Genomic DNA, 22,406 nt, shown 5'->3' on the forward strand with positions numbered 1-22,406 from the left:
TTTTTTTAGAAATTACATAATGTGTAATAATTACCTTCCTCAGTCTAAATCTTGTCATTTTATTCTTTTTTATCCTAACCTGCCTGTTCTGGTCTCAGGCTCTAGTGACGATGACTCCTGATCAGAGGAGGGAGTCTCTCAGTTTGTCTCAGATAAGTCTTTCTGAAAAGGACAAATCCAAGGCCTACACCCTGGAGGAGTTTTCCTACGACCACTTCAGGTGCCCGACCAACCAAATGCCTCTCACAGAATGGGTTGGGTGCTTGCTTTAACCTTTAACCTCTCCAGGCCGCCTCCGAAGAGCACCCTGAGCCGAGTGATGATGTCCAAAGCTCGAGGGAAGGAGCGACTGTGGAGCTGCGTCAGGGAGCCTCTCAAACAGCCGCTGCTGAAGAAAGTCCTGGCGCACGACGAACTCTCCCAGGAGGCCCTTCTGGCCTTCATAGATATCCTTCGCTTCTCACATTAATCACATCACACTTAAATACAACAGAAATTAATTAGAACAATTATTTTTAAACTACTTCAAGGTTCGTAGAGTAAGAAAAGACTGAAGGAAATTCACTGCAAAAATGCAAAGTCTTCCCAGGTATTTCTGGTCTAGTCCAAACATCTTGGTACACTTAAAATAAGACAAAACTAACTCATAAGTAACTTTTCAGAAAGATATAGAAACTTGTTTTAATATTATTTTTGTTTCTCTAACAGTTGAGTTTTGCAGCATATCTCACATTAAATGTGGATTTATTACAGCCAATTAAAAATCAGCATTTTATCAGGTGTGTTGAGTGTTTCGGATTCGATGTGTCGTCTCTGCACCTGTGTGGTTTTTTTCCCTGACCGTATCCGTACCTGTGATGAAATACATGGGTGACTACCCGTCCAAACGGGCTCGGTCCGTCAACGAGCTCACCGATCAGATCTTTGAAGGAGCGCTGAAGGCGGAGCCGCTGAAGGATGAAATCTACTGCCAGATCCTCAAACAGCTCACAGACAATCACATCAAGTTAGTAAATCTCAACTGAAGGCCAGCGATACGTTTATTTCTCTCAGTCTGCCCTGTCAGCTGATGCTGTTGTTTCTCTGTGAAGGTTCAGTGAGGAGAAGGGCTGGGAGCTGCTGTGGCTCTGCACTGGTTTGTTTCCTCCCAGTAACATCCTGCTGCCCCACGTCCAGAAGTTCCTCCAGGCCAAGAAGCACTTCCCGCTGGCGCCAGACTGCATGCAGCGGCTGCAGAAAGCCCTGCGGTACCACATGGCTGCTCTTCCACCCCATCCTTGTTTTCCCTCTTGCTTCATCTCTCCTCTTCCTCCTGATTTGTGCAGAAACGGATCCAGGAAGTACCCTCCTCACCTGGTGGAGGTGGAGGCCATCCAGCACAAGACCACGCAGATTTTCCACAAGGTTTACTTCCCTGACGACTCAGATGAGGTCAGAGGCGACTCGGGTTCAAAACATTTGTTGGAAAACTGGAACCGTCTGAACTGAAAGATCTAAACTTTGTTCAGGATTTGCTTTATTAAAAAATTATTGTAAAACTTTTCAAAAAATTGCAGAAAATTCTCAGTTTTGCTTTGATAAAATGTAAAATAAGTGTTTTACAAAATAAAACACTTGTTATTCTTTCTTAAATTGAAGAGAAAAGAAAACTTGGCTACAGATATATCTACATGTTGTTCCTTAACTTCCTCTAATATTTCTGTATTTGCACTGCTTATCTGTAAACTGTGCACACGTGGAACCAAATGGCAAATTTTTGATCATTTTTGGTAAACAAACGTTTTCTTTGGTTTTCTTGTGATCTCAGGTGTTTGAAGTGGAGTCGAGCACGAAGGCTAAAGATTTCTGCCACAACATCTCCGGTCGACTGATGCTCAAATCCTCCGAGGGCTTCAGTCTCTTTGTAAAGATCACAGACAAGGTGAGGAGACTGCAACAAAGTAGAGATTTGTTTTTTAATCATGAGAATATTGTCATAATCTTAGTAGAATAAATATTACCAGAAGATAGTTGGAAAATTACTAGGAACAAGCTTCTTTTTTTCCTCGTATAATTACAACTTCTTGTGATATGACATTTTTGTCATATGACATTATTGTATAACTAAGAAATTTTTTCTGGTAATATTATGACTTTTCTCATAATGTTGACTATTTTGTTATTACAACTTTATTCTCAAATTATTAGGTCATATTCTGGTAATATTCAGACTTTTATTATCGTAATATTGCAGCTTTATTTTTGTATGATTTTTTTTCTCAGAATATTGACTTTATTCTCATAATAACATTTTTTATTTCTTAGCCTGGTCCTACAGTTTGTGTCCTAATAAAATAAAATAAAATATCAACATTTAGTTGTTAGATGTGGACTAAATATCAGCGGCGTAGTGAGTGAGATTTACATTTAAGAAAATCTGAAGCCTTTCCAGTTCCTTCAGTCCTTTTCTCTTTAAATATTAAATATGTATCTTTTGCTTCTTTGTAAAAAGATTCACCTCTCTCATTTTCTTTTGTTTTCAGGTCATCAGTGTGCCAGACGGCGACTTTTTCTTTGACTTTGTGAGGCATCTGACTGACTGGATCAAGAAAGCGAGACATGGTAACGGAGGTGGACAGCTGCTCTCGTCTCTGAAGCTCAGACTGTTTGAGCATCTCTGACTCTTCCTGCAGGCTCTACAGGCGCGGTGCCTTCATTGACCTATCAGGTGTTCTTCATGAAGAAGCTGTGGACCAACACGGTGCCAGGAAAAGACTCCATGGCCGACTCCATCTTCCATTACTATCAGGTGCTTTCAGAAACGTTTCAACAGGACATTAAACATAATTAATGTGTCTACTCAACACAGTTCTTCAGAAAACTTGAGGCTAAGATGTAAAAATATGGATTCTATTTCTATCCCTGGAGGATTTCATATTTAATTTGTGTTCAGTTTATAACTCACATAAAGTAGAATATTGTGAAAAATGTCATTATTAGCTCTCATTTCAGAAATTAAAGCTCAAATATTAGAGTAAAATATTTTAAGCCTTTATTTCTTGTAACTCTGAAAATTACGACTTATAGATAGTGAGAACCTAAGATAAATTAAATATTACATAAGATCAATAAAAAAGGATATTTTAAGCAGAAATGTCAGGTTTCTGAGAATTATATTATTTTCTATGCACTCAGTTCTTGGTTGGGTTCCTTTTGCATGAATTACTGGTTCAGTAGAGCCTTTAACACGATGAAGGCAACATTTGTAGCCCATGTTTCAGATTCATCCAAGCAAATGCTTCTTCCTACTCCCTCTTGGATATGTTATGTTGACATTACTCTTTTTGTTTTTGGACTATTCTCATTTTTAATTTGTTTTATTTATTCATTCATTTCTTTATGCTTGTTTCTGTCATTTTTCTCATGTCTGAAATAAATCTCCTCAAGGCTGCGGTTGCCTTTGTTGCTGGCGCACTTTTTCTTTCCACTCAACTTTCTATGAATATGTTTGGATACAGCACTCTGAGCAACCAGACTCTTCAGCAATGATCAGACGTACACTAAAGGAGTGCTACATTGTTCAATTTGAAACAAGACAATCTTTATTTCCTTATTTTAAAATGAATTACTCTTATTTGCACTTCAGTGTATTTTTAATATTGTAAAAGACAAAAAAATCTGCAGAATGTGCCACATTTTTATCTGACTACTTGATATCAGAATATTTGATTACTAAGAAAATTGTTAGTTGCTCCCCTAAATATTACACAATGTTGTAATTTTCTTATACACTGAATTTTGGGTTTTCATTCCTTGTGAGCCGTAGTAAAAAAAAAAAAATACAAGAAATAAAAACTTTATGTATTTTACTCTGTGTGGTGAATCTATAACACTATATAAGATTCACTTTGTGAAATGAGTGATGGATTTTTAACTTTTTCATGATGATATTCTTCTTGTTTCAGAAATCCAAAACATAAAAAAATATTTGCAGATTTGCCTCATTAAAAGAAAGGGACCCAGTTTTCAGATTTATTGTTAAACTAATGATTTAAAATTTAGATTTGTGCTTGAATGTTTAATGGTAAAATAACTGATGACCATAAGCAGCCTTCAGTGTTGTTTCCCTGCTTGTACTTAAAGAAAAAAAATGCTTTTCTGTGCAGGAGCTGCCCAAGTATCTCCGCGGTTACCACAAGTGTTCGAGGGAGGAGGTGCACCAGCTGGCGGCTCTGATATACAGGGTGAAGTTTGAAGAGGACAAATCCCATTTCCAGAATATTCCCAAGATTCTGAAGGACCTCGTCCCTCAGGACCAGATCCGACATCTGTCCCCAGACGACTGGAAGAGGGTGAGCAGAGCAGCAGAACCGAGTGAGACCAGGTTTACTTTCAGCAGCACAAAGAACGAAAAATAAATAAAATCTGGTTTCGTTAATGTGATTCAGATGCCTTTTTCTGAGACCTGGATTTAGTTTCTGTGTATTTTTTAACAAGCTCTAAATGTTCCAGATCATCAAACAAAGTTAACCTGCAGTAACAAAAAAAGTTGTTTTGAAATCGTTTCTTTCAAGGGAATAGTCCAATCAACAAGTTCACATAAGAAAATAACATTTCAAGCTATCTTCAGTAATGAAGCCGAACAAAATCCAGAGCTAACTCACTGCTGGATGCCTTCAAAAACAACAGGTTTTGGAGTGGCCTAGTCAAAGTCTGGACTAAAATCTGACTGGAATGCTGTAAAATCTTCCAATGTGAATTAAATAAAATAATTCTGGCCAAAATTCCTCCACAGTAATCTAAAAAACTTATTAATTTCTTCTGGGAAGCAGAACCAGATTAGGTACTATTTTTGTTATGTCCAACTTGGTTTAGAATGCTTTTATTCACTTTTTAAAACTTAATTTTATATTTATGCAGGTTGTCTTTGATAAGTCTTAGCTGAAAGAATTGAATTGATTTTTCTTTTATTTTTTAGTCAGTTGAAAGCAGAGATCCACAAACTAATGGATTTCTAGCATCCTTCCTAGTGAATGATGAGTTTGTGTGACTCACATTTTAGATTTTCTTCTCTCCTCAGTCCATCATGACGCTCTTTAACAAACAGTCGGGAAAAGCACCCGAAGACGCCAAACTCTCTTTCCTGAAGGTCATTTACAAATGGCCGACATTTGGCTCCGCCTTCTTTGAAGTCAAGGTGAAGATGCCAGAAAAGTAGTTGTAAACAAGACCAAAAGTAATATATTTTGATCCTTGCTACATGTAATGTTTTTGGTTTTCTGCAGCAAACAACAGATCCAAATTACCCAGAAACTCTCCTGATTGCCATCAATAAACACGGAGTCAGTCTGATTGATCCGAAGGCTAAGGTGAGGATTGATCTCACGGTTTTATCTTTACAACTTGATGAAGGTGTCATGTTAATCTGTGCTAATCCCTCATGCTGCAGGACATCCTGACCACTCATCCCTTCACCAAGATCTCCAACTGGAGCAGCGGCAACACGTACTTCCACATCACCATTGGGAACCTGGTGCGAGGCAGCAAGCTGCTCTGCGAAACGTCGCTGGTGAGCGTGTGAATTCACTTAGTAAGGACAGTTCTGACCGTCGGCATAGAAACATGACAGAAAGACATGCAGACAGACGCCATGCAGGTGATTCTCAGGTGTTGTCCGCTAGTCCTGCAGCTAATTACCTGTTGTCTCTCCAACAACTCCAGGGATACAAGATGGATGACCTTTTGACCTCTTACATCAGCCAGATGTTGACAACGATGACCAAGCAGCGAACATCCAGAGGAAACAGCAAGTGATCAGGCCACACTCCTGAACTAAAACCTACCTTTCATTTTTCTGTCCTGTCTTAAAAACCTCACCTTTTGCCTTTAAAATCACTCTTTCAGGACTTTTCTGTGTTGAACTGTTTTAGCTGTTTCTGGATTGATTAACAGCCTTGCAAAAAATATTCACACCCCAGGAAAATTAACACACTTTGTTATGTTACAACTACAAAGCTGAGTGTCTTTGTCTGCAGGACTTAATGTGACAGACCAACAAAGAGGGATGATGTGGAAATGCTTGTGCTGCAGCTTTTAATGCACCCCTGATCCAAACAGCTCAATCAATGAATGTAAGCAAGAGGTAATTCAGACTTTTCATTTAGAGGTGTAGAAGCAGAGGTGCATCCTAAAGTTGCAGGATCCAACCTTTTCTCTGCAGTCTGAATTCCCAATTTCGACTAAATGATAGTTTTCAAAGTGTCTGCAGTCTGAACGATCGTTTCGCTTTTTATTCAACATTTACGTCACTGATGTGAAACATGAGTCATAATTCTGCAGCAGAAGAGGCCAGACACAGTAAATCTGGATGTAAACAATGGCTGAAAAAATAATTCTGAAATTTATGAAAGAAGTTAGTCAGTGAATTGCATCACATCACAATCCCACCACTCTTACATACAAGCAGACTTCTCCACATAAGTTGTAGCCAGTTCTCTACAAAAGGCCATTGCTATTAGCTGTGCTTTCTTTTTATTATCTTCCTTCGTCTTTTCATGATCTTGTGATGAAGTCGGCTCCCATTGGTCAACAGATTTAAAATCGATCCGTAGACAGCAGTGGTCATTATTATTTCCGTAAACTGATCGACTGCTGAGTCACGTCTATGTTCTTCTGTACATTCAGGCCGTTTTGTGGTCGTAAACAGTTCACACAGAAGTCTGACTGCAGTCGCATGTAATTAGCAGCATGAACAACCACCAAATAAAATGGATTTCAGCAATAGAATTGACCCATACATTTTTAGATTTTAGCTTGTAAGACATTAGAAAACCATAATTTTACTTAAACCTCACAATTAAACACTGCTCTGTACTGGTCTGTCACACAAGTTTCCATTGAAATACATTGAAACCAGTTATTGTGACATGAAAAAGGTCTAAATTAATGTTAATCCTGCAACCTGAAATTGAAATGAAGCAATGAGGCCACATGTCACATGAGGCCATTTCTAACCTCTCTAGTAGGGTAAGCATTTTATTTTTCATTTACGCATTACTGCAATAAAATTAATTTTATTCTGGACGATGGAGCCCAAGACCAACTATTTTCCTTTTTTAGATTGTAAACATTAACTCCCAGTGAGTTTCTTCACATATGTGTTGAAGTTGAATTTTTACACCTTTAACTAATACAGTTTTAAATTTAGTTCTACAGTGAAAACCTGCGTCATGAAATCAAAAACAAAAATATTCATCTCCCACAAAAATGTCAATTAGACGACTTTTTCCAGTCATTTTATGTATTTAGCACAATTGTTTTTTAGATCATCTTTCCTCTCTGTTGGATAAAGTTTATATGTGGTTTTAGATTAAAGGAAATGTTATTTGTTCTGCAGGTGTGCCACTAAATTAAAACGCCATCTTTGTTTCATAAGGTTGGTTTTCAGAGCATCTGTCCCTAAAGGACACCACAGGAATCTGTTTCTAATCTTATGTTTAAATACAAATAATTTAATAATTTGAGTGTGAAGTCATCATGTCTCACTTTTCTGGACATCATCCATGTACAAAGTACTTTTATCAAGATATGTGACATAACTTTATGTAGCCATAAATAAATTACATTTTGCAAAGAAAGTTGGATTCATTTCTCATTTAAATATGGTTTCTTCACTTTTATCAAAAAGATCATTGAAGATTATAATTTAGAAAAACAGCAAAAACACAGAATGCTTTCAAGTATTTTGTCTATGTTCTAGTAAAAATATCTTAGTGCACTTTAAGATAAAATTAACTTACAGATAACTTCTCAGTAAGATATAGGAGCTCATTTTAAGTCAGTAATTTATTGATATTGATGAAAAAGTCCTAGTCCTTGAGCAGATCATTTCACTTATAAAATGAGAAAAATGTCTAGTTCTAAGTGAAATAATCTGCCAGTGGAACTGGTTCTTTATCAATATTGAATTTAAAAATCCTGAATAAATTTAAAATTGAGCCATAAACAGCTCCATCCATTATTACTAATTGAAACAGAACGCTGTGGTGTGATGTCAACATTCTTCTTGTCACATAGCAGGTTCAAACACGCAGCAAACTCATGAACAATGCAAACTCCAGGACACGCAGACACAAAAAAAAACAAATGCAACAGAAAAACACTGCAAAGAAAAAACATTGCAGCCACAGGAAATAGGAGCAAGGAGAAATGCCATGATTATAGTAAAAATAGCAAGTCTGAAAACTCGCTCTACAAGACTGAAGCGCTCCTGGCCACAAGGGGGAGTCGACCAACGAAGTCGCATGGAACAAGACCCTCAGTGAAGACCGTAGACATACTTATGTGTCTACAGTTACAGGAAGGAAGAAAAGGTGTGTCATATTTAACGACGTCGCTCAGAGCACAAAGCATAGAATTAGACTGAATAGATCTGCCCTTATACATTGTCACCAATCCCTGATCTAGATTTTTTTTTCCATATCAGGTTTGATACATATCATATCGGTCCATCACTAGTTTTGTGGAGCAACTGCAGCTTTTCATATTTAGACCATGTTTCATTTTCATTTGTTTCGTTGATTGTGGGTTTTTGTTTGTACACATTTACACCTGTTTGCTGCATGTTTGTACCTGTTGGCTACTTTATTTCCCAGACCGTTTTACCCATACATGAACCTCTGTGGCAATTTGAGACAGAACTCACCGCACAGAGATGATGCTTAGGCCTCAACATTCACCAATAAACACTAAGCTCCCAGATGGAGAAAAGGATACAGGCCTCCAAAAAGCTGTGCTGGTTGCTGGGAGACTGAAGGAGAACACACCGCTACATACCTGGTCTATTTATACCGGCACGTTTAGGTAGGAAGAGTCAGGACAGATTACCGGGCTTCAGCACAAGCATTTAAGGTTCTGGATAGAACAGTTTTGAAAAGGACTGTTGACCAAACTCTGCTTGTTTGGGTTCTTTAATAAAAAATACTTTGATGCCTACAACACAGAAAGAAATAGTTCTTTATGCTGCTGTTTAAAATCTAAAACATACACATCAGACTTCAGAGCTTCAATGTGATCAACTATCCATTCATTTTGGATTTTCTTCATACAGACTGCTTCTGTCAAGGTTTTGGCACAAAATGCTAAAAAAGTTTGAACTGGGCTCAACAAACAGGATGGTGCAGCACTGCTGAGACTGATGGTAGAGGAACAGAAACCTCCCATCCAAATAAGGAACTTCCACATGTGAAAAAAAGTTGGTATTTGTAGCATTATCTATCATAAAATAATCATTCTCATTAAAAATCTATCTTTAAGCAACTAAACCAGCTTCATTATTGTTTCCATCGGTAGGAACATGAATCCAGTCAGAAAGCCTGGCTGCTACAGATATAAATTGTTTATTGATGTTTTCTCAGACTAGTTTCTTATCAGTCACATTGTGAAGCAAAGCTAATGGCAGTTTATTATGGTGCAACTTTATCATTACTAAAGGGGCAGTATTACGTGTTTTCCAGGCACATAGTGCCATTTAATAGCGCAATCAAAGTAACTATGTTACCTTCAGTTGTTGTAAAAATGCTATATATATCAAATATGACTTAAAATACATTTTACTTTGTAATTTAACACCTTGAAATTGAGCCTCTGCCTTTTTAAGAAACTGCTTTTTCTGAAACTCTGCCTTCAGGAAGTCATCGCAACATGGCTCCTCTATTAACCCTTTAACAACATTTTTACCAGTGGTTCACTGAGAAGTAGCTCCTATAATGAGCTAAGCAGATACGCTGTTCCACTGGGTGTTTGCTAATTGTTGCTGGCTAGTCTGAAGGAACAGAATGGGGGCGTCGTGGGGAAGGGCTGCTCTGTGAAGCAGAAGCTTGAAACCTTGAAAACTGCAACTCCAAGGAGGAGCTGCGTCTTGAAGGCGGGGCTAGGTTCAACCAGGCATTTTGCACAGCTGGATGGTTTCCATGGAGATTGACGATTTCTCAAGCATGCAGGAAATAACCAAGGCAACACTCCATGTATGATTTTGATGAGGGAATAACATTATAACATGATGGAAAGCTCAAAAAAGTTGATTTTTACATAATACTGCCCCTTTAAAGTAAAAACCACTAATGGAATTTAACCTGAGAATATTTGATGTTTGAGTAGAAAGTTTGGCGTTTTCTTCTGGCATTGACGTGATTTGGTTGCAGTATGACAGAAACCTGGCAGTGTCAGAGGTTGCCAGATCAGCTCTGCCTAGAGGGCTCCATCACGGTTGCCAGGTTGAGCATCTTCTCTGTTTGACAGTTTGAGCTGGAGACTGACCAGATGTCGCCCATATCTATGAAATGATCAGAGAGAGAAATTATCATTAATACTTGAGATGGAGCATTACTCTGCAGAAAAATCACGGTCTTATTGAAAGATGCAGACAAGCAATGCTGCAAGAAAGTGTCTAAAAAACCAGTAGAAGTTTCTGACTCCAAGTGGAGTTTTGTATTCGTTACTGATCCAAAAATACTCACCTAATATTTGTGCACACAGTAGTTAATAATAATACACAATGCCGATAGCTGAGTTGTACTTTTAGGTCACCTGGTTTGTTTTGCCTGCAGCTGCCGTTATCCTGCTTCACTTCTCGGTCCGAGCAGAAAGCGAGTTTTTGTTCCCGCCATCTGCCGTTGAAAAAATAAATAAATAAATTATCTGCATTCCTGTTCAATTTCTGTCTCATAATGATGCAGACAGGTAAAAAACAAGTGTTGGTTCACCTGTGAAAGTAGAAGATGATGACAACCAACATGAAGGAGAGGACGTCGGTGAGAATCCACATCAGGTTGTATTCTTCTGGACTCTGACACACACAAGCAGAAGTGTTGAATTAAATGTTTGAATTGTTTTTTTCACAGGAGAATATTAAAATAACCTGTGTGACTCATAATTTGTAAAAGTAAAAAGTCAGGCCCTAACTTTCAAAACCAGTCATTCTTTTTTATCGTGACTTCACAGGGAAAACCTGCTAAGTCCATTGGTAGGGGAGGTAGAGCAGACCACCAGCAGCCCACCGTGTTTTTGTGTTAAAAAAGTTACACTAATTTGGATGTGCATCAATTAGGGAAATAATATATTGGAAGGCCAACCAGCAGGTGCAGACACTGCAACGAGTTCACACCTGCTTTCACCCAGTTCAGTGTGTCGCCTATAAACAGAGCTTCATCCGACTTCACTCTCACTGATACTGGGGAATAAAATCCCTGTTTAAAATAAACAAACAAGGCTACTAATACACTGAGGGAAATTCTGTAGTTACTTTATTTTAGTATGTTTTAGTGGCTAAATCTAAAATATTGCATTTTAAAAATCACTTTTGGTAAAATGTTGAAGAGGTTTAGTCCCATTTTTTACCAATAAATATTACCTTCAGAATAAAGTGCACTACGTTTTTGCACTTCAGACCTTTTAGTGAATGTCTCTGATTAACATCGGACCCACCATGAGGAGGAGCGGGGACTTCAGGGTCCGGAGCAGCTGGGGGGCGTTGGTGGTGACCGAGTGGACCCCAGTGCACCAGGCCAGAGAGTAGAGCCACGGCTGGCTGATCACATACAGGTTGGTGCTGATGTTCACCGCTGAATACTCTCTGCAGGTGAGAACAGCAGCAGCGTTGGTAGAGAACCCAGCGGGCCCTCGCTGCTCCGTAACAAACACACAGACCTGGTGAGCTCAGCTGACATGGAGCTGTAGGGCAGGTTGAGTCTGACGATGTTGTTACGCTGCAGCTCCTCTAGAGGGAGTCGAGTCCCGGACGTCTGCTGGAGGTCAGGATCCGACTGGTGGACCCAGGACCTCTGATCGGACGGCAGCCACAGAACCTAAACTTACAGACGTTAGTGCCTGCTGACCAGAGTGACTTCATCCACCAGGAAACAACTTTACATCAAAAACAGCAGACGAAAAAACAAAAGTTAGCGATTAATCAATAACTAAATTTGTTGATGTTGAGTTCAGTAATCGATTAATAGCGATTTATCACAATTAAATTAATTGTTTGAACCCTACTTTATATATATGAACATATTTAGCATTAAATTGGTTTAAATTAGACTATTCAGCCCTATCTTGCATTTCAGTATGAGTTCACTGATGAAAGCTGGTTGTTGTTTACAATGGGCTGCATCCAAGCAAATTAATGGGAAGTTGAGTGGAAGAAAAAACTCTGGTTGTCAAATTTTTAAATTCTTCCTTTTAACTTCCTGACAAACTAAATTTTGGGCTTAAATTTTAATCTAATAAACATGAAATAAATCACTGTAAAAAATATACTAGCTTCAGTTTTTGGACTGAACTACATGAAAAAAACTACTTTTAAATTATTAATATTGTAATTTATCACAACGTACCAGCTGCCCTGTCCTTGTATGCATACAAATGTTTTATTTTTACAGAAAATACATTTTAATTCTGATATAAGGAAAACATTTAAAGCAGTTTAGACATTAAATAGCCCTGAATGAGTTTTACCTGCGATGACTGGATGGACGACACGTTGTAGAGAACATCCAGGGTTCGCTGGATCCAGCTGTTACTGTACGGGTGGCCGTAGGGCGGGCGGTAGAGGTCAAAGATCACCAGTTTCTGAGCCTGACCTGCCAGCTGCAGGAAGTCCTGCAGGCTGCAGACCGACTGGTTTCCCGCTCGCTGCCGCTCCTCCTGCCGCAGCGAACCGGCTGTTCCAAATGGATTTTGCTTTAAGGTACAAAGAGAAAAAAAAAGAAATCAAAGCCCAGTTATTTCTGTGACAACACACCGATCGATGCGTTTTCCATTTGCTGGCAGACTGCGTGTTGCTCTGGATTCAGTCATGACGAAAATATGATCCACATGTTCCAGCTAGAGCTGCTGAACTTCTGACGCTGCCTCCAAACTCATTGGCATGCCAGGTAAAAATGACCAAAAAGCATTTTAAAAAAAGGAATATTTAATTTCTAACATGTCTTTACACTGCTGCAGTTAAAAACAAAAAAATATTCTAAGTACATTTATTCAGTAGAGGGGAATCCAGTATGTAAGAAATAAAAATCTATTATAAATGTAAGTATTCCTCTGCTTTTACAGTGGATGGCCAGTAGGAGGCAGAGTCTGAATCAACAAAATCCTATTATATGGATTATATGCACTTTTGTCAGTTTTTCCCACAGTAAAATTCAAGCATTTTTAAGGGAAGGTTTCAAACTTTTTCAGCACCACACTGTGGGGGTAAAACCAATACAACTGAACAAAAAAAGACAGTTTCAATTCACTATTATATATCATTTGTTACTGTTAATAATTTGATTGTGATAGTATTCTATGTTCTACAGAAAAACTGTGTGTCTTTTTATTAGGTGTATGAAACTATCTGATTTAAACTGTGACGTTTTCCAAATTTAGGTGTTTAACCAAATACTGGATTGCACTTTATTACAAAGTTGCTAACTTTGTAATAAAGTTTTTATACAAGAATCAAGCACTTCCAAGCCTTAGAAACACCAAATAGAGGTTCACGAATTTTCAAAGGCAGAAACTCACAGAGAGAAACCAGGAGCCGGCGTTCAGGCCCTCCAGCTCGCTCCAGGTGAACATGGCAGCAGAGTCGCCGGTCCGGTTTGGTAAAACCTCCTGGATGTTGGTGGTGCGCTGCAGGTTGTGGTCGTGCATCAGGAAGGGGACGCCATCATAGCTGCAACCACACAGAGAAGCCTTTTACATTAAATAACTGAAACAATTAAGTTCAGTCCATTAATCGTGATTAATCCATTGTTAAAATAATCGTCAACTAATTTAGTTATCGATTAATCGTCTTAACTGAAGCATACAGATTCAAGGAAAGGCAATTCACTGAGAGAACAACACTCAGAGCAGTAATTAAGCCAAAACTGTATAAAATATATGTCTTTTTTTTATTTAAGATTTGATTGTTGGCATTTTTAATGTGTTTCTAATACTTTGTGTTTCTAAAGGCTTCAGTGGTTAAATTAAAAATCTGCAGAATGTGCCAAATATTTTTGCCTGATTAATTGATTAATCGTCAGAATAACTGATTAATCTTTATAATATTAGAATATTGTATCGTTAGAATAATCAGTAACAGCAGGTTTTGACAGCGTTGAGGTTTGGCTCATCAGCGCCAAACGGACCTTATTGCAACGTCCGTCTCCAGGCCGTCACTTCCGGCTTCCACCGCCTTCTCAAACGACATCAGTGTGTTTTCTGGAGCCAGCTGCACAGCGGAGGAGAGGCAGAATCAGAACCCTCGCATCCAGAAGGATAAATATTTAAATGAGTCAGCGTACAAACAGAGGCTTCAGCTCAAGAGACTTAAAAACATATGAAAGGTCAGAGTCACAGTTTGACTGGAACTTCTCAAGTGCATCTCAAAAAACTAAAAGATTTTATTTTTGGACACTCATTTACAAAATTTCTGTTCATTCTAATGTCTTACAGATAATTAGAAAAACCCCCAAAATTTTATATTATATATAATCATCTTTAGAAAAAAAATAAAATAAGCTTTTTAACATATAAATGTTATGTTCTGGCCAAATTATGAGCAACACACTCATGTGGAAGACTAAACACTGAAGCCACAAAAGGTTGTTACTAAAAAACAAGCTGGGAGAGCTGCATGCAGGCATATTCATAGAAAGTTGAGTGGAAAGAAGAAGTGTACCAGAAACAGGGATAACTGCAGGGACACTTTGCATTGATGCATTAATTCATGCAAAAGGAGCCCAGACCAAGTATTCAGTAGTACATAGAAATGAACTCATGTCAATGAGTTCATTGACATGAGTTCATTTCATGTCAATGAACTCGGTATTCAGAGTTCATATTCAGATTTTTTTTAGATATATGAAGTTCTATAGACTTTAATTCTTTCTGATGGGATCCATTGATTTCATTTATTTAATGAATAAAAACTCTCAGATCAGGGTTCATTCATAAAAATCACGTGATTAATTTCATCTTCTAGTTACATTGAATCTTTTTAGCAGCTCTGATAGGCGGGTCGCTCACCATCGGCGCCCCCCGGTGGCCGATCAGCGCCGGCGCGGGGCCCAGCGTTCCTTTCTGTTTGATGCAGGGAGAGTACAAGCCCAGAGGAACCAGGTAGAGGGTCAGCAGGACGGACAGGTAAACCCCCACGATCAGCCCCCGCCTCACTGCAACAGAAACGTCAGCTTTTAAAACGCTTCAAAAGTTGACCACACCATCTAACTGCTCGAATTAGGGAAAAAACAACAACAAACAGATTAAGAAGAGATTCATGTCAATAATTGTTGTAGTCATATCAGATCATTTCATATATTCTGCATGTAAATGTGCAGAGAGAGAAGCTGAGTTTAGGTGTCAAAAAAAAAGTTTTCTGGGCAAAAAGTTCCAGAATTTTCATTCCTAAATTTTTAATTTTAGAATAAATTAAAAACATTTTGTGATAATTATAGCAGATTTTTCTACAGCAGAGTATGGAAGGAAAGTAATAACAAAGGAAGGAAGGACAGAAAGAAAGGAAGAATTAGAGAAGAAAGGAAGGAGACAAGGAAACAAGGATGTTTGGTCAGTGGGATTAGGAATACAGTCTGGAAAACTCTCATTTAGTTGTTCTTTTATATATTTAATCCAGATCTGGAATAATCTGGAATCAACTTTCCTGACTCCAGATGAGAGCAGATCACGATGAAGATCAGAAAGTCTTTCAGAAACTGACAGTAAAGCCAGATCACCAGAGTAAAATAAAAATAACACAAATCTAAGTTTTTTTAGTGTTTTTAACCCGAAGCGTCTCCTCACCGCTGCTGTTCATGCGGAAGACGTGCAGAGCGACCGGCCAGGCCAGTGATGTCATCAGCAGAACGCCGCCGAGGTGCAGGTACGGCGCTGTCACCTGCTCAGGTGATCAAACACACCAATCAGTGGCGATGAGGAAGAGGAAGAAGAGGAGGAGTAGGAAGATGTTACCTGAAAGGAAAGCAGCAGAGTCGTCCATTCTTCTCCCCACAGGTCGGATAAGACGGCGGTGGCTGCGACGGAGAAGATCAGGCTGATTAGGATCCCAACCTGAACACAAACAGGAAGAAGGAGAGTCAAAGGTCAGAGGTCAGCAGCCTTCGCAGTCTGAATTAATGAAATTTGCCTTGAGGCGCAAAAACTGACGAGACTTTTTGAAAGAAGTCAGTTTTAGGGAAACTTAAAATTGTAAATCTAACTTTAGGTTTTAGAACAAAGAATCACTTCAAACTTTTATCAATTTATGAATGAAACATTCCAAACGTATTTGTTCTTAACAGTTTTCAGCCTGATTACTGATCTAAACTCAAAAAAAAAAACAGGTGATCCAACTTTTACAAAAACTGAGCTGATTTGTTTCAAGTAATCCAATTAAGTTTATCCAAGGACGTTCATTAAGTTGTCATGTTATCATCATTTTCTCTTTTTCAGTTTTCAGGACCTTTTGACCTTCCAGCGTCTCTCTGTCCGGCTTCCCAACCAAACGGCCAGGCAGAGATGTAAAGAGGAGCAGCAAAAGCAAATGAGGTGGATTAGCAGAGCTGGCTAACAACCGATGATGTCATCAGGACACGTTGTAGAATATCATCTCAGCTGTTCACAAATTGAGCTGTTAGTGTCATTACAGTCATGAAACTGTCAAAAACCAACAGTGTTCAGTCAGGTTGGCTGACTGCTACTTTAATATAAGATGAAAAGTTTTGAATTTAATGCACTTTGCAAGCAAAGTCTGGCTTCTGATGCAGACTTATGTTGAATTAAATATATTGTAATGTAAAATGCATTTTTTTAAATCTGATATTAACTCAAACTGGTGCAGAGTTCAGGTTACCTTATGACTCCAATGTAAATGAAGCTTCTGGCCTTCAGACAGTAAACACACCGCCAGAAGCTGCAGAAAGAAACAGAACAAAAACAGCTTGAGACACTTTACTCACTTTCTGCTTTTCACTCGCTGCAGGCTGTTCAGTTTTACGTTTCTGGAAGCGCTGCGTGTTTTCCGGACTTCTTCAAAATGGCTTCCAGCTCCGCAGAGTTTAATCAACCTGAATTAGCAGCTGAAAGCTGCAAAATCCTGAAAAATGAGGGGCTTAATCTGTATTTTTTATGAAATGCATATTAAAAAAAACTGTTTTGCCTCTGATAGGAAATAAAAACAATTAGTATTTACAGAAATATTCATAACATGATCTGTGACACCAGCTTAATGGTGTCACATGGCGTTTATGCTGCATTATGAAAACACAACAGTCTTTAACAAACTAGAAAGTTGTCATTTTAATTAACTGTTAAGTCTATTTTAGCTTTTAAATCTTTCACAAAAAATAATAATTTTACTTAAAATAGTTTCTAATTTGTTTGAAGCCTTAAGGTTTGAAATCTACTATTTTCCTTCACTTTAAAACAGAATATTTTAACTCAGAAGAAACATTAGCATCATCTGGACAATAAGGATAAGCTGCAGCATTCACATGTAAATATCACCTTATTTAAAGACGGATCATTTACACTCTGCTAAAACATCTAGATAAAAAGGTGACAACTACATGCACAGCGTGTCGGCGCCTCACCATGAGCACAGTGACGTAGGTGAAGAACCCTGCAGAGATGACCAGCAGAACCACAGACCAGGGGAACCAGAACCCCAAATGACCAAAGTTAAACCTTCAAACCAGCAGAGGAGCAGAGAGAGGGTGCATTTAATACAGTCGGAATGAAAACTAGATTTATTTAATGAAATAAAGCATTGACAGAAAAAAATTGTTTTAGTTTTATTTACAAAATTGTCGAAATAAACAGATAAACACACAAAAGGACAAAAATAGAACAAAAATAGAAACAAAGAAGAAGAAACTAAGTAAAAAAAAGGAAAAAGAGAAAAACAAATAACAGAAACAAAGAAACCAAAAGAAAACAAAGAAAAAAAAGGGGAGAAAGAGAGAAAACAAAAATAAACAAAGTAAATTTTGACCAAATTTATATAAGTTTATAAATGTTAGTCTTTAAAAATCACCTTTTAAGCTTATTTCTGAAAGAAATGAAAAAGAATCACTGATCCCTGAAAAATGTTTTTGAACTTTCTTTCTATTAAGGTTAATTGGCAGCAGCAGGGTGGGGGGAGGATTAGTACTAGTTAAATAACATTCAATTCATAAAACTCAGAAAACAGACTAAATGTTTCAAGTATCCCACAAAATTCTGAGAAATTACAACAAGAGAAGAACAACAAAGAGGAACTTAGAATTAGAAAATGAGTTTAAGTGTAGGAAAGGTTGAATCTGTTTAACCACAGCAGCCATCAGTGAACATCTGGCTGTGTTTAGGCCTGCAACAAGCAGAACTGGAAACTTTTCCAGAGGACTTGTGGAAACAAGTCCATGCTCTGTTTTAAAGCAACAAGAGAGAATTTCCCAGGAATTCGTATAGTGAATAATTTAAAACAAGCATGATAACAGCGTGAAGATGAGCTGCGTGTCAAAGAGATGCAACAGAAGTAATCTGCTCCTAAACAAATACTCCCTCCTGTCCTGCATCAGGTTCATGAGTAAACGACTCCAGGGTGTGTAGACTTACTGCACACAGAGCAAACTGTTTGACCCACCAGTCAAAGTCGTTGTAGTCGTTCTCTGCTTGTCCCCAGAAGTAGAGGAAGAGCAGCGTCAGACAGAAAGCTGCGACCAGCAGGGCAAACGACGCTCCCTCCAGCTGTGGACGCCACAACCAAACAGGATGTTTACGCAAAACCTTCCATCAAAATCACACAACAATATTCTGACCTTATCAGATGATTCATTTTATATTTTCACTCTCTGCGAGCCGTAGTCACCAGAATGAAAAGAAATGAAGGCTTGAATTATGTAACTCCATGTATAAGAGTTTCACTTCTCGAAAATACTCAACTAATCCAAAAATATCAGTTGAGTTGATGCTCTTTTGTTATTTCTATTTTATTATGATTCTTTAATGTCTGTGTTTGGTTTTTCTTTTCTTTTATTTTTTGATAAGTATGTGCAGCACAAATTGGAATCGGAAAATGGAAAATATTGAACTTTTTCACTGTTTTATTTTAGCTTTTCTGGTTTGCTTTGTTGCTTAGTTAGGCATTTCCTCCTGTTTTTTACGATTCCAAAATTGTGGAAATCCACAACAAATCCATAGATCCCTGCATTTTTTCCATACCAATACATAACTGTGAGTTTATTGCAAAATTTTGCACAAAAATAGTCAAAAACATTGGTTTTAAGTGACAAACTCCCACCTGCAGGTGGCAGTATTTCTTACTAGATATGTGCATTCTGCATATTTTGGTATCAGTCCGTTACGAAGTCAGTATAGAGCCAGTATTGCCAATACTAATACTGATACTGATACCAATACATTTTATTTAAGTTTTATATATCTAACTTTAAACCTCTAGTTCTTTTTGTAGTTGTTTTTTCTTTTAATTGTTTTGTTAAAAACTCTGAGAATTTGAACACGGTTTGTAGGATCATTTTTTGAAGCAGAAATTAACCTGCAAGGTACGAAGAGAATCAATCTTGTCGTCCATCACTTTGTTTACGGATGTGGCTTTCAGATTTATGGCTGTACCAAAAACACAAAATACTAAGGTTCCACTCTGACTTTTTGTATGTAAAACAAAATGCAAATAACGGTTCTCAACATAGTTACATTTTTAGCATGTTAAAATCTATGTAACCAATGGATCAAAACTAACGCAACAAGTTCCTAGCCGTAGTTTAAATCTATCTTCTTCAGAACATGCCGAGCATTTTTATGCATTGGCAACAATTTTGTAAGCCAAGTAGAAAAAGTCTGATCTGATCACCACTGAAGAAAATTACATCACCTTTTCCTTCAGAACATCCTTAATTTATTTAATATGTCATCATTCCAAGCAGCCAGGCTTTCCTATAATCCTGATCATGAGTTCTTTGAGCTTATTTGGCAACATTTTCCCCTCAGGCAGATTACAGAACAGCCTGGCTGCAGGCAAGCAGAATACAAGGAGTTGAGACACTTTTCCATGGTTCTGTTCTGTTATTTATTCTTGCGCAAAATTCACTATTTCTGGACTCCAGCGAAATCAGCATTTAAGCTGCCCCACAGTGTCTGACCTTGCTGCAGCAGCAATCTTCTGGCTGACCTCTGCTCCTCTCGTAGCGTCTCCAGCGGCAGCCATACAGACCCGACAGACACCGCACGAAGGGCCCATGTTCGTAGCGCCGCAGCAGTTTGGCACGGAGGCCAAGCAGGCGCTGCGAGAACTTGGACGCCATTGCTGGATACGTCATGAGTCAACCACCATCTTCCTGACACACACCTGAGAAGCAGAAAACACACCTTGAAACGCCTCTGCAGCTCTGCAGTGAGGCGGGACTGGCCATGATTAAACAGATTAATCGATTATTGGAATAATCGACAACCAATTTAGTAATCAGTTAATCAGTGATAACTGGAGAATACAGATTAAAAAAACTGTTTTCTGAAAAAACAACATATTCAGAGTAGTAATTAAGTCAAAACTGTACAAAAAATATAGAACTTTTGCATTTAACATAAAACTTTTGTCTGTAAGGATATTACAGACCTGATATATTTGACACACGTCTCACATCAATGACGTTAAAGTCACATAAAATGCAATACAACAGTTCAGACATAAAAAAACAATCACATGGCAGAGTTTTCTGCATTACAGTCACATGACCAAACAAACAGCACATGACTGACAGAAACACAAACAGGAACAATGTGGAGATAAGCATCATTTGCACTGCAAAAGCATTAATGCAAATAAGCCGCACCAGGCCTGAAGCTTCCTCTGAACCACATCAAAATCCATAAATAAACTTTATTATGGATACAGCTGAACAGCAACCACACATTCAGAAATGTAGGATTATCTTTGTTTTGTTTACTGCAGCATCATCCATTTTCAATCCCCCAATAGGTGCTGGTCAGATTCTACCTCCAACCTGAGCTTTTCCTTCCAGCAAATTTCAGGTCAAACTCAGCAGAGCCAGACCTGAAACTTCATCCCTGTAATATCCAATCTTTGTTTTTTGTCCTTTGTACATCCAATAATAATATAAACCTTCCCGCAGACAGCCGGAGGCAGAGTTGCACCAGCTCCTATTCTCACTGTACAACAGGAGCAGAGCGCAGGACAAAGTCGCTGTAACTCATCTGCTGGGTCGGCTCACAGGCTTCTTCTCCAGTTACTGAAACATTCATGCATTTTAGCCGCTAAAAAGGTGATTCACTCTGTCCACAGATTGATTCTGTCCATTTCAGTTTTTCTGGTTAACTGCAAATTAAAGCCCAAAATTCAATGTCTCTGAAAATATTTCATCAGGCCAATTAAAAAGGATTTTTATTACAGATATTTGGCCTAAAATGTTGCTTCGGGCTCCTTTTGCATAAAGGAGATCAGTGGTGGGAATCTTTTACTATCTTTTACTATCTCAATTTTTAATTCCATTAAAAATTGATTTTGGATTCAAAACAATTACTTACAATGATTTCTGCTTTAAACTATGGGTACATAAAGGCTCTTCCCGGTCTATAACAGTTACAAGGAAGAATGACAAATAGAAACAATAAAGTGTCTTATTTCACATTTATTAAGTTTTAAATATTAATCCATGCATCCTCAAAACGAGCTGCAATTTCCATCCCGAGGATTTTAGCCATTTGACAGCCTCATTATTATTCTAATCGTTAAAAAAAAAATGTAGATAATTCCTCACTGAGTCGGATTCAAGTTGTCTACAGATTTAAAAAAATGTCAGCGGAATAGGACTAGTTGAACTGAAGGTAATTAAAAGGTAAAGGTTTTATTTATATAGCACATTTTAAGCATCAAGGCAATACAAAGTGCTATTTCAACAATCCTGTCTGAACACATTTCTGCATAAAACATGGCAACAAACCTCTGACCAATCACAGGTATGAGTGACCTTAGCCCCGCCCATTTGCGCTGTTCCCGTATTGCTCAATCTTCATTTTGTGAACTTTGCTTTCGCGCGGTGAGCGTCATGTCAAACTCGGTCTTCCTGGGAATTCAGTAAAGAGCTAATTGTGTCCAAACGTCTAAAGGAAGACAGACCAGTTGTGTCATCTGACTCTAGTTTCCTCCATAGACATGGACCTGTGAACGCCTCATTGAGAGGGTTGGCCCGTTGCTGTGATATGTCGGTGTCCGCCATACTTAATGTGGCGGATTTGCTGTATCGTTTAGTTTTAAAATCAATTTTGGGATATTTTAAAGCGATTCTGAATCGCAGTGAATGAAAATCAGAATTATGTGGGGTTTTTGTGGGGGGGGGGGTTTGGCACACTAGTGCTGCTGAGGCGTGGTGAAAGCTCAGTTACTTTGACTGCCT

General features: G+C 38.3%; 2 protein-coding genes across 5 annotated transcripts in view; one reads left to right on the plus strand and one right to left on the minus strand.

Annotated features, from left to right (window-relative positions):
• The window catches only part of LOC106962410 (unconventional myosin-VIIa-like), a 42,734-nt gene extending 36,849 nt beyond the window's left edge, over positions 1-5,885 (plus strand). For both annotated transcript variants that reach the window (XM_015056820.1, XM_015056821.1), the window contains 13 exons: positions 99-220; positions 289-446; positions 853-1,006; positions 1,092-1,247; positions 1,326-1,431; positions 1,808-1,921; positions 2,523-2,601; positions 2,673-2,788; positions 4,146-4,331; positions 5,060-5,176; positions 5,265-5,348; positions 5,429-5,548; positions 5,701-5,885. In XM_015056820.1, coding sequence (XP_014912306.1) covers positions 99-220; positions 289-446; positions 853-1,006; positions 1,092-1,247; positions 1,326-1,431; positions 1,808-1,921; positions 2,523-2,601; positions 2,673-2,788; positions 4,146-4,331; positions 5,060-5,176; positions 5,265-5,348; positions 5,429-5,548; positions 5,701-5,793 — 1,605 coding nt within the window. In that variant the 3' untranslated portion in view covers positions 5,794-5,885. The remainder of the gene's footprint in view (positions 1-98; positions 221-288; positions 447-852; positions 1,007-1,091; positions 1,248-1,325; positions 1,432-1,807; positions 1,922-2,522; positions 2,602-2,672; positions 2,789-4,145; positions 4,332-5,059; positions 5,177-5,264; positions 5,349-5,428; positions 5,549-5,700) is intronic.
• Positions 5,886-9,677: 3,792 nt separating this feature from the next.
• The window catches only part of LOC106962406 (glycerophosphodiester phosphodiesterase domain-containing protein 5-like), a 19,475-nt gene continuing 6,746 nt past the window's right edge, over positions 9,678-22,406 (minus strand). For all 3 annotated transcript variants that reach the window (XM_015056814.1, XM_015056815.1, XM_015056813.1), the window contains 15 exons: positions 20,136-20,341; positions 18,620-18,723; positions 17,589-17,682; positions 16,850-16,909; positions 15,970-16,068; positions 15,802-15,895; positions 15,028-15,173; positions 14,148-14,230; positions 13,540-13,690; positions 12,493-12,717; positions 11,686-11,843; positions 11,464-11,611; positions 10,743-10,825; positions 10,567-10,646; positions 9,678-10,312 (listed from right to left, as the gene is read on the minus strand). In XM_015056814.1, the coding sequence (XP_014912300.1) occupies positions 10,218-10,312; positions 10,567-10,646; positions 10,743-10,825; positions 11,464-11,611; positions 11,686-11,843; positions 12,493-12,717; positions 13,540-13,690; positions 14,148-14,230; positions 15,028-15,173; positions 15,802-15,895; positions 15,970-16,068; positions 16,850-16,909; positions 17,589-17,682; positions 18,620-18,723; positions 20,136-20,312 (1,797 nt within the window). In that variant the 5' untranslated portion in view covers positions 20,313-20,341 and the 3' untranslated portion in view covers positions 9,678-10,217. The remainder of the gene's footprint in view (positions 10,313-10,566; positions 10,647-10,742; positions 10,826-11,463; positions 11,612-11,685; positions 11,844-12,492; positions 12,718-13,539; positions 13,691-14,147; positions 14,231-15,027; positions 15,174-15,801; positions 15,896-15,969; positions 16,069-16,849; positions 16,910-17,588; positions 17,683-18,619; positions 18,724-20,135; positions 20,342-22,406) is intronic.

This window comes from Poecilia latipinna, unplaced genomic scaffold (genome assembly GCF_001443285.1).
Source record: "Poecilia latipinna isolate Pla-1442-1.1 unplaced genomic scaffold, P_latipinna-1.0 Scaffold1410, whole genome shotgun sequence".
NCBI lineage: Eukaryota > Metazoa > Chordata > Actinopteri > Cyprinodontiformes > Poeciliidae > Poecilia > Poecilia latipinna.